General features: G+C 46.3%; 1 protein-coding gene across 1 annotated transcript in view; it reads right to left on the bottom strand.

The window, feature by feature from the left end:
• Positions 1-7,672: 7,672 nt before the first annotated feature.
• PRKCH (protein kinase C eta) overlaps positions 7,673-11,886 on the bottom strand; it is a 225,723-nt gene continuing 221,509 nt past the window's right edge. The window contains exons 13-14 of the mRNA XM_081228102.1: positions 10,396-10,539; positions 7,673-8,973 (exon numbers count right to left, since the gene is read on the bottom strand). Coding sequence (XP_081084228.1) covers positions 8,827-8,973; positions 10,396-10,539 — 291 coding nt within the window. The 3' untranslated portion in view covers positions 7,673-8,826. The remainder of the gene's footprint in view (positions 8,974-10,395; positions 10,540-11,886) is intronic.

Genomic DNA, 11,886 nt, shown 5'->3' with positions numbered 1-11,886 from the left:
CTTCTTCCTACAAAGCAGATAAGCATGATGAGGGACAAATCAATAGGGGTGAATTCAGAGGTTTCCTAATGCCCCCAGGATGCTAATGATGCAGACAGGAGTCCCAGAGGACTATTTATCATTCTGCATGATGGAGAGTCAAGAGAGCCTTTATCATTTGCTTTACCTCTTTGTCATCTGAGCTGCTGTGCAGTTTGTACACACTTCCTGCGCCCATCAGCAATGCTGAGCACAGGTGTAGGACTGTGTGGTATAGTGAAAGCAGCAGAGGCCAGGGCTTGTGGCCAGTGGAGACATTATGGTGAGCCAGCCCCAGGCCTCCCCTGGTGGGTCCAGAGAAGCAGCACAGTTACAGTGTGCTCGCTAAGCCCATTCAGTGTGTGTCATGATGGTCTCCCAGGGTTGAAAGGAGCCTCTCTGAGATGGTCCATTCTGACCTCCTGTCCACCATCTCACCAAAGATTGTAGAGTCCTTGAAGATGTCCAGTGATGGTGAACTCTTTCTTTCCCAAGGAAGCTGATTACACGTTTGAGTACCTTTGTGAAAAAATAGTTCCCTTTATGCTAAAACAAATTCTGTAATGCTTGTTGCAGCCTGACATGATCCTAGTTTTAACCCTGTGGGCTCTAAATTACCAGACTCTCTCCATATAGCAAGCATTAGGATGGACTAGGTTATGCCACAGTGACAAACAACCACCACAATCTTAGCAGTAATGAAAATATGAATAATTATTGCTGATCTTATAAAATGTCCATCAAGGGTTGGTCGAGGGCTTGGCTGGAGAGGAAAGAAAGTCTGTCCCAGCACTGAATGTTCAAGGTTACCCACATTATACATCATTCTGCTCTTAACTTTTTGGCTAAAACTCTTCATGTGGTCTCACCTGTCCATAATGGGGTCAAAAAGGGGCTCTTACTCAAAGTCCAGGAGGCAGAGAGCTGGAAACACTTGAAGAGCAGCCTTAATGATCACCACAGTAGTTTTTGTATACTTGAAGGTAGTTACCATGTCATCCCTCATTTTCTTCTTGGGCTCACGCCCAGTTTACCCTCTCATTGCTGTGTTACACACTTTTTCTCCCTTCATCACCCAGTTCACTCTTCTCTGAATGTGATCGAGCTTTGTATCTCTGTACTGGTGTCTGCAACTGAGTGCAGTTTTCCGGGCATAGTCTAATCATGGCAAGCTCAGTGGGGCTCATCATCCCCTTCATCTGAAACATGACAGTGGGAACTCTGGGGCCTCGGTTGCATTTTTATTTTTTGGGGCAGCCACAGCACCCTGTGGTTGTCTATTCACTGGACCATAAGCTCCAGGGGGGAGTGTGGGGACTGTGACTGTCTTGCTTGTCATAGTGTCCCATAACTTAGCAAAAGTTCTTTTAAATCCTAAGAAACATTCCTTGAATACACACATTGAATTTATTCTCTGCCTCTGCCCACTTTTTTGCTCCTGCTATCATCTCCATCTTGCCCTGATATAATCAGCTTTCTCAGACCCAAGTACAAGTTTCATTTATTTCTTAAATTTGTTCCAGGTAGAGCTGAGAAAGTGTATTATCTTTGTAGTCAAAAAGTGGGTGTTTGACCCCCAGCTCTGATGGTGTCGTTCGAGAGCACAGATTTCTGAAGCACATATAATGGCTCAGGTGCCACAGGACCACAAGCCTGCCTTACACTGAGTGGGTTCATTTGGGTAGACACTATCACAGCTCTAGATTAGAATGCAGGAATCTTTGGGTGTGTGTTTTTTTATTTTGTATTTTTCGCTTTGGTGTTTTCCAGCCACAAAAGCATGCCAGGCATGTAGTCCCTGCTTGATAAATATTAGCTTCATGAGTGAATGGATCTCTAAGCTTCACTTTGCTTTTATGTATCAGAATCTCCTGGGAGGGCATGTGTAGTTTGAAAACAAAGTAGCACTTTGTCTCATTATCAGATTTTTGTGGTTGGTCATGATGTTTGAAATCTAAGATAAGACTAACGGAAGTTGTGAAATTTGTCTGTTAATCTCCGGGAAGCAAGGGTTACCCAAGGTTGCAGAACACTGTTTCAGATTGATACTAATCTATTAATCACCATACATTGGGTACCATTGTTCAGTGAATCCTGCTGGGCCACATGGAAGTAAGACTTTGTCATGTATATTGTTGAAGCTCAGCTATGTGAAACTGATCATACAAACCTGATCCACCAGTCTAGTAAACATCAAAGAAGAAAACAAGATTAGACTTTCAAGACTTGTTTTTTATGAGCCCCGGTACAGTCCTAATGATCAATAACCCTTCTGGTGCTCATAAATTACTGCTTAAATAATTCTGCAATTTTGCCTCTACTCACCTAAATAATTGATATCTCTTCATCTACCTTGGCCTACAATTCATTTTCTCAATAACTATTTTATGCTTGAAAATCATTTTCTTTGAGAAAATAGAGAGGGAGCTGAGTTGACGAATATTGCTTTCTCTTTCATTCTTAAGTGCTTGATTATCAGTTGCTAAAAGGGGGCTTATCCTTCTTGTGATCTTGGGCTGATCATAATTTTAGAAAGCCTTTTTCCTTTCCATGTATGGACAAGCATGAGAAATATGAAGGGCAACCACGTATGACATGGATATGTGATTTTGGGGACAAGCGATCTGTGTGAGCCCCAGGGGGATTCGGATGGAGAGAGCTAGCAGAGAGGGTGTGTGGGTGTGCCAGGGTGTGAAGTTTGCAGAGATGGATGGGGAGGAAATCTGAGTGATGGAGGTTTTGTGTGTGGTGAGGGTAGTATGGAGTTGGTGTCTACTGGTGGAGGCTGATGAACCATATCCCTCTGTTCATCTCTAGTCTTGAGAGCACAAGCCTGGAAGAACTTCAGAGATCATCCTGGTAATTTCTGACACTGCCAGATCAAATGACTACTAGACTAGCCCTGGTTTCTAATTTGAAATGTTTCCAAAGAAGATTCCTCTTTCAACCTTTACAACCACTTGAATGTTGGACTGTACTCAGTGCCTGCACAATCTTCACTTTGTCTAGCCCAAATTCTCCCAGCTGTGGTCCGAGCCCTTAGAAGAATGAAACCTCTGTGAGGTAAGAACTGCCTTGGTGGCATGAGAAAGGCAGCTCTGGGTGGTCTTTGAGTGTTACATAAGGACAGGGGTGCTATGGTCCAGGTTCTAGGGAGAAGACATAGGACTACGCGCTCTCTGGTTTTACCAGAAACCTTCATAGGTATCTTAATCCAGGAAGAACAGGCCCTGTATACTATGGTTGGCTTCCAATCCTTAAGTATTGCTAGGACGCAGTGGACATCTTGAGCACACGTGTTCTCTTTTCCGAGCTGGTGCACAGGCGTGCTGAGGGTCCAGAGGGTACCCGGCAGGTATTGGTGTTGAGGTGTGGTTCTTGTGTTATTTGGTCAGAAGTCAGTTAAATGTACCTTCAGATTAAATCCAGCAGAACGAAAGAATTCCTGAAAGGCGTGAGAGAAGAGCCATTTTAGGGGAAAACCATGGGTACTTCTTAGTCTCTTTTTTTTAGGGTGAGCAGCACAGTTTCAAGCTTAATGCTGACTCTGCATGTCAATCAGGGCAGCATGGACTCCAAACAGCCTAGGAGAAGTTTTTAAAAGACTCTCCTGAGAAATCTCAGCAGCCAACTAGTTAGCAAAGTACAAACCCCTCCAACTTGGAGCCGGCAGGCATCCCCATAGGTGAGATGGGCAGGATGGAGAACAAGGGGGTCCCACTCTGCCCATTTTCTGGGGGGCGTCACAGGCAACCTTCCCTTGGGCCTCTGGAATAGCTCACAGTAATCACTGTTACCACTGACTGAGCATTTTCTATGTCCCACCCTGTAGTATGGGCTTCACGTAGAGTATCACAGCTAAGCCCTGCAGTAATAGGATGGGCCAGGCAGGTGTCATTCTCACTCCCACTTCACAGATGAGCCCTGTGGTCACAGGTTCTTCTGAACTGATTTGCGGATTGGACCGAGCAGGCCAGAGTGCAGCGTGTGGGCCAGAAAATGGGAGGCCGGGGAAGTGACCCCCTTTCTCCAAGCACACATGTTAAGAGGCAGAGTGAGCACACAGACCTACGCTCTGCCCAGCTCACTCCTGTGACGGCTCGTCTCCAAGAACCATGGGCGGCACAGGCAGGGCTGCGCTCAGAGGCTGTCTATGCCAGGGCAGTAGCTGACACGGGGGGTGGGGTGCGGTGGGGGTGATGCTGGAGATGCAGAAACACAAGGGAAGGACGGCTGCCATTTCCGGGCTCTAAAAGAGCCTATAACGTAGGCAAATCAGGATTTTATGTCATCTTGGTGGTTGGAAAACTGGCTGTATGACCGGTTGGGCTGTAAAAATCAAATGAGAGAGGAAGGGAGAGAGTACAGAACTGACTTATTACACCAGGGAATAAAGAGTGTGGAAGGGGGGGCTTCCCTGATGGCGCAGTGGTTGAGAGTCCACCTGCCGATGCAGGGGACGCGGGTTCGTGCCCCGGTCCGGGAGGATCCCACATGCCGTGGAGCGGCTGGGCCCGTGAGCCATGGCCGCTGAGCCTGCGCGTCCGGAGCCTGTGCTCCGCAACAGGAGAGGCCACAGCAGTGAGAGGCCCACGTACCGCAAAAAAAAAAAAAAAAAAAAAAAAAAGTGTGGAAGGGGAGGGGGAGGAGAGAAAGCACCGACAAGGGAGTGGAGGTGATGGGGGGGGTGCAGCTGAGACAGGAAGAAGCCGACGGTGGCATTCAGCTTTGGTTCTAATTCAACACAGGAAGGAAGGGAGACGACAAAGCCTCATTTATAGCCGCACTTGGACCCGTTCTGTCCAACCCACACCTCAGTTCAGAGCAACATATGACCACAGGGATCATTTCCACCGCAAATGTCTCCGGCTGTATCTGAGTCTTATCCCCAGATGACATAAAATGAGAAGTTGTAGGACACTGAGCCAGGGGCAATCACAGTGCGCTGCCTAGTCATTTTAAGTCAACACAGCCAGATTAAGCAATCAGGATGACCAAATCCAGGAATAAAGAGGACCTAGAGCTTTATGACGTTGGCCTGTGGTATGGTCAAGGCCAGATCTGTGGCTGGAATATTTTTATGGCAATGTGAACCTAATTAAGATCAACAAATGATAAATGGGGCGTTTTTATTTTGCTCCTTTCTTTACTACCAAGTTACATCAGCTCTGTAGCTGGAAACATGCAGCTGCCCAGGTAGGACTTGGGCTATATGCCTCTTTCCTGATGATGTCATACTACCAGCAGGGGGTGGATCACAAGGGTGCGTTACCAAAACACAGAGAAGCTCCTCCAGGAGGAGAGAGGAAGGGAATGGAACCCCTCACCCTGCACCCTCACCCTCAAGGCTCAGAGGTTACCCCAGGGGTTCAGGCAGGGTTTACAGCATCCAGTCTGGGTTTATGACCCAGACTACCAGACTGTTTCCTCTTCCTTGGGGCGGTCCAAGTCCTGATTGCATCATTCTGGCCTGCCCCAGTTCCTTTAAGGGGGGCGTGAGCAGCTCCAGGCCCTTGACATGCAAATCACACAGTTTCACTGCTGGTAAATGGTTCTGCAGACCGGCTGAGTAATACCATCCTGCCCAGCTGGCAGTTATCTAGTGCTTTCTGCTAAATCCGGTTTACACGCTTTTTATTCTCAATATCTTACAAAAGTGGGAAAAATAAAATTGGCCTTAATAGAGGAATTTCAACAAATTGGGCTAAAACTAGGGACTCAGGAGTTAAACTGCCTTGTCCCAATCCTGACCCTACTGCTTTACTTGTGTGACTTTAAACAAGTTACTTAATCTCTCTTAATACCTCAGTTTCCCCAGTTGTACAATGAAGATGAGAGTACCCACCCATTGAATGAGTAAATACATTCAAAGTGTTTGCATCAGGGCTTCATACATAGTAAATGTGCAATCAATGTTAGCCATTAGCAAGGGAAAACCCCTTCTGCAGTCAAAGGATCACCAACATGTCAGAGCAAATGCTTTACGGTTTATTCTCCTTTCAAATACTGCATGTCAAGGCTCCATGTCTAACTTAGTCAGATTGGCATGGAATAGTTTGGGAGGGTAGGGACAAATGGGTGTCGGGAAGAGGGAGCAGGGTGATAAGGCCTGAGGATTTCTCAAGATTCCTGTTGCAAGAGGCGAGATGGTCTTGAGGGAGGGATGTGTCAGTGTGACCTCATCTTGATCTCCATGGTACCTGCTGAGCTCAGGGAACGGGGCAGCCCCAGCAGACTCAGCACCTGCTGATCAAATGGCTTGTGGCCAGCCCGCCTCAGGAAGTGTGGGCCTGTGGCCTTGTGATTCTCAGAAGGGATGCGAGGTTTAGGAGAACTGATGAAAGTTGTGAAACAGAGCTCTAACCCTGGAGTCGGAGACGGAGCTTTAGGTCAATATCACGTACCTCCTCTCTCTCCTCACATATAAAGGAGCGATGGGGATGAAGCACTGGAAATCCCATCATTGCAGGCTTTGGCTGTTGGATAATCTGTCTGATAGGTCTGGAATGATCTTAGAAGAATGGACTGAACCTGAACTGGGGGACCCAGGTAGCAGGCTTGAGAATAGATTGTGACGAGGGAAGCTGCTAAGTCTAGAAGGTATTTGGGTCCTCTGCAGGCCTGTGATAATGGATTTTTTAAGTGAACACAGGAGGCCTGCTTTATTCTTTGTGGTTCTTTACACTGTGGAGTAAACCATATCCAGTAGCTAATCAGCCCCACTGCTCTTCAGAGCTGTGAAGTCACTACAAATGCCAAAAAAAGTCCTCAAGTCAGAATGAGCCTCCCTTTCCAGAAGTCTGTTGGATCAGAACAGCAAAGATTTAGACTCTAGACCAGATCCACTCTTTACCAAGTCTGAAACTTTTGGGTAATCAACTAACTCAGCTTCTCAGAGCCTCTCTTGTTCACAAGCCTCTCTTGTGTAAAATGTACCATGGTATTCACACTGGAAATAGTGGTAGAATGAGCTGCTTGCCTCACAGGGATATTGGGAAGATCTAGTAAAATTGCATGGGTGAGAGTATCTAGTGCACTGCTAAGAGCTAAACATAAAGGGCGGCTCCTAGCTACTCTCTTCACTCGAAAGTCATTTTTCACATTGGGATGCAAAAAAGAATCCCCAACAGAGACCATCACTTCTGCCCAGATACCCCTTGGCTGCTCTATAATTCCCAGTCCTGTTTGTTTGTAGTTAGAGGGAGGCCATGTTCTGGCCAATCTGGTGTGAGCAGAGCTGATGCGTGTCCCTCCTAGGAGACGTAGTTAAATAGTAAGCACCGCCTCCATCTCTCCCTTCCCTTGCTATGGCAATCTTGGAAGTTGCATTATCAGATGGCATAGTTATGAGTTGGAAGAGGGCCGTTGAACTTGCTCTCACTGGATGAGAAATAAGCAATTACTATGTCTAGCTGCTAGGAGTTTGAGGGTTACTCTGTGGCAGCAATACTTAGCAGTCATTACCCTGACTCAGAATGAAAGTTGTGGTTAGGAAGAGATAGGCCACATTCATTTAAGTGACATACACAATGTGATGCCAACCTTTGCTCTCAGGAGGTTGCTGTGAGTCAAGAGTTTTATCCATTCTGCTCAAAGCTTATTTTAATTACATGTGGGGATGGGACAAATCCTTCTAGACAAGAAAAATCCCTTTTGTTACAAAATGTATTTATTTCAGCCAGATAAAATTCTCCAACTGCATACATGGGTACATATTATAAGGTCCTTCTTTGATACATGTCCTGCTTACAAGAGCCGTTTCTAATTATTAAAAGGCATACCAAACAAACATCTTTGTCTCTTAAAATATAATTTAAATAAATTGCTAAGGTATAAGCCGTAAGTCTGGTCAGGGATGCGAGCGGAGTGCGATTCTTCAGTGATGAGTCCAGAGCAATATTGGCACACTGCCCCCACGATGAGATTCCACAAGCCAGCGAGCACCTGAGCTCACCTGCTGATTGACCTGCCGATTATGTGGATAGTTGCTCTTGGGGCATCGAGCTGCCTTCTGTGAAAAAAGTTATGTGCAAAGTATGACGTAGGCAATGTGGAGAGGCCTTTCACAGAATGCAAACGCCATTCACGCAACTTAAGGATGAAAGCTTGGTGAAAGCAAATCTGTTGTTTACACTGCTGGGTATTGTGGCCCCGTCTCACTGGGCACTCAATAAATATCTATTAAATGAAAGTAAGGATAAAAGAATAAGCTGTAGCAGTTGCCTTGGTGCTCATCTGTTGTCAGGATGGGGCTTTAAGTTATGAGCTTTCTGGACACACTTTTTTGTTCAGAGTAAACTGTTCTATTTGGAAGCCATCCCTTTCCTTCTCTTCAAGTTCTTCATTAGCATTTACAGACTTCTTGCAGAAGTCTGCCAGTATTCGGGGCTCGTTGGCTTACAGAAGAGCCCGACACTCCATACAAAGTCTTGGTTTGTCCCTTGAAGGAAAACGCCTGATGGGCTCAGAAGTTCTAGGATCTGATTTATTCTTCACACCTTTTCTCCTTTTGGCTCCTGTTAATACCCCAAACCCCAAATAGCCATGGAAACTCAGAGGCTGAGCAGTGTATTTCTTCATGAAATCTCATTTCAGTATCAACTGTTTCCAGGACCGTGGCTCCCTCAGGACTTGAAACACTGTAGTTGACCTCTTGACGTTCCGTCCTTCACAGAGTTCTCCACCTGCTCCCCGAAGGTAAGGTTCTTGTTCTAGGGCTGATGCTGAGGAGTTCCCCACAAAGGAAATTCCTGGAAAATCTCTGTTCCCCTTTTGATTCTCATACCATCTCTCCCATTCCCCATAAGGCTATGGATGCAATTCTGGAGAGACAAAGGAAAAGTTTCTAAACTCATCCTGGTTAATCATAGGAAGATGTCCCTCATCAATTGGAGTTAAAACTGGTTCTTCCTTTATGAAGTCGGGGTCAAAATTACTGACGTCTTCTCGGGATTTCTGTCAGAAAGGAAACAAGGAAAATTTCAGATTCTATGCACTTGAGGTTTAGTCATCTTCCATGGGACTTAGCCCATTTCAATGAGTTCAGAGGACTGCCCTGCAACTCTCGCGGTAGTGTTATTCAATTGGTGTTATGACAATTGGTTAAGCAGTGCTTTATGCTAATTCTACTGCATGGTGTATTACTAGGGCATTTGGTAACTGCCAATTCACTAACCCCACAGAAATCTTGCTGAGAAGGCCAGCCTTAGGTTGGGAAACTAAAAAATTAATTTGCTCACCTGACCCAGCCAGCTGGTTCACCCTCCCCATTTCACTGAGGTACCACTTCTCAGCAGGCCTAATGGAGAGGCACATAAACCAACAGAGGTACAGCAAATTCACGCTTGCCCCACCTCCTGTTTTACAAAGGTCTATATGCTTGACGAGATTTTCTTGAAAGACTTCTTGGAAATGTTGAGTTTAGGGAACAAATGCCTCTCACTTTACTCAATGGTCAGATTCATTCTGCCCTGCTGGCAAAGCTTTCCCTCCTCCCAGAGGGGCTGGCAGGGGGATGTCCGTTAAAGGAAGTGGCTTTGTCTCTGTGTCTCAACCTAGCAGGCCGTTACAGATTAAGCTAATGACGCTTGGAAATGTGTATTTTACATCTTCATAAACTAATGCTGGAGAGATCATTTTTACCATTGCGAGACCTCCTACTTCTCTTCCTTGAGTCAGTGATATTTTTCTCTCTGCCTTTGAGCACGCCTCGTCCCCCCAACTCTTGATGTACTGCCAGCCCAGCTTCTCTGCCTTCCCATTGTGGTTCTCTTGACCCACCCATGAGAAAGAGCTTAGCTCTCAGACTGAGAGCTGGACCACCCTCAGGAATGCCACCCCACTCAGCTGCCTCACTTCCTAGTGAGGTGCTCCTAGTCAAAGAGGACGCGGCCTCTTCTGCCCTGAGCCCTGTGCTGCAGTAGCTGTTACAGACCTGAGCTCTCCAAGCCAGGGAGCCAGGCTTAGGGCTTTGAGGAGCATTTCATGGCCTCTCTACTTTCTTGGGGGCTTGGGAAAAGGCACCCTGACTAAGGAGCATAAGGAAATCAGCTAGGAAGAATGAATTTCTCAACCAAACACTTTTGGGGAAACCTGGAAAGTTTCAAGGCCTCTTAGACCCCAGGAACTTTTAAATTAAGAGAGGATGGGGCCAGGGCAAGCAAGAGGTTAAAAACTTTTTGAGAAGTAACCCTGGCACACAGAGAGACGTTGCCTCAGGGGCAAGGAGCCCAGCCTCCTCCTGGGTGAAGTGCCTTGCAAAGCGTCAGGCTGAACTTCCAGTCTGATCATTCCCCAGTGGACCACCTGGCTGCTCAGTGAAACACTGAGACATTTTAAGCAAGAAGAAGGTCTACTAAGGTGGTCCTGGACACTTACAATTCTGGGTCTGAAAGGTGGTTCTACTTGGCGATGGTTCAGCTGGGTCCAGTCGATCTCCTTAAAGAAAGGATGTCTCAGGATGGCATGCTCGCCACCCTGACTCGGGCTGCCCAAGCGCATAGTGGGGTTCTTGGTCATGAACTGAGAGGGAGAGAAAGAGAGTCAATCATTCAATCCTAGACAATAAGTATGTCACAAGACGGTAAGCATTCGCTCTGGCAGAAGAACCGATGTGAGGCTTTCTGGCTGATCTGGCTTAACCGGCTGAATTTTCCCATCACAGGCGGCACAGCCACCATGAATCATCCCGTAAAGGCGCAATTTTCCTTTACACATGAGGCGCAAATTGCTCATGTGTATTTATGGCCTTCCCCACTTCCATTTCAGACATGGCAACTAAAATAAAACCGAGGGGCCCGGTTTTCTTTCCTGTAAATACCATGTATATTTTTTTTCCTCTTTAAAGAAAAGAAACGCTTTATAAAATAGTGTGCTTTTCTCCAGCACTGCAGTTGTGGACAGCCGGCATCTTATGAATGGGGCTACTTTTCAGAACAGCTGTGCCATTCTTCTGAGAGACCCAACCAGCCGGCCAGGATTCCCACTCTCTGACAAGACCACAGAGAGAAGAATGAGAGTCATTTTTCTGAAGAGCTGTGTGAAGAAGCCGCAAGGGTGAAAACCTTAAAGTTCTGTGTTCGGGCTCCAGGAAAAACAAAGTTGGCCGCTTTTATTATGCAACAAAGATATCACAGTTTTGAGTGAAAAGTTTTTTTTCTTTGAGATGCTCCCTTCTCTCCTGCCTGCCCCTCCATTTTGAAATGTTTCATGACTGAGACTCATGCCACATAGTCCAAAATTTAAAAGCACTGCCATACGTTCAAGGAATGTGTGTATATAAATCCCCTGTATTTATATCAATTGGGCAACTTCCTCGTGGCTGAGCTCCTATCAAGATGTTTTGGAGGGCTTCCCTGGTGGCGCAGTGGTTGAGAGTCCGCCTGCCGATGCAGGGGATGCGGGTTCGTGCCCCGGTCCGGGAGGATCCCACATGCCGCGGAGCGGCTGGGCCCGTGAGCCATGGCCGCTGAGCCTGCGCGTCCGGAGCCTGTGCTCCGCAACGGGAGAGGCCACAGCAGTGAGAGGCCTGCGTACCACAAAAAAAAAAAAAAAAAAAAAAAAAAAAAAGATGTTTTGGGCTAACCCTCCTTTCACAGAGTGGTCAGTAAAGGCATTCTGATCGTATCCTGACCAAAGACCAGTATAGGATAATTCACTTTTCATGGCCAGAATGTCATTTTCAATTTTAAAGACACATAAGCTGATTTCCCATTATCAAAAGAAAATTGCCTTGGATAAAAACTTTTTAAAAACTTAAATCAAGTTATCTTTAAATGGATTTATAACAGTCCCCAAGCACCCCTTTCCAAGTCTGATTTATGAACACAAAAGTAATGGTGTGTTCATAGAAATGGCTTTGGAGTGGAA

The sequence above is a fragment of the Mesoplodon bidens genome, assembly GCF_964165515.1.
Source record: "Mesoplodon bidens genome assembly, chromosome: 3".
Taxonomy (NCBI): Eukaryota; Metazoa; Chordata; class Mammalia; order Artiodactyla; family Ziphiidae; genus Mesoplodon; species Mesoplodon bidens.
The sequence above is the reverse complement of the archived record's forward strand: the minus strand, read 5'-3'. Positions and strand labels throughout refer to the sequence as shown.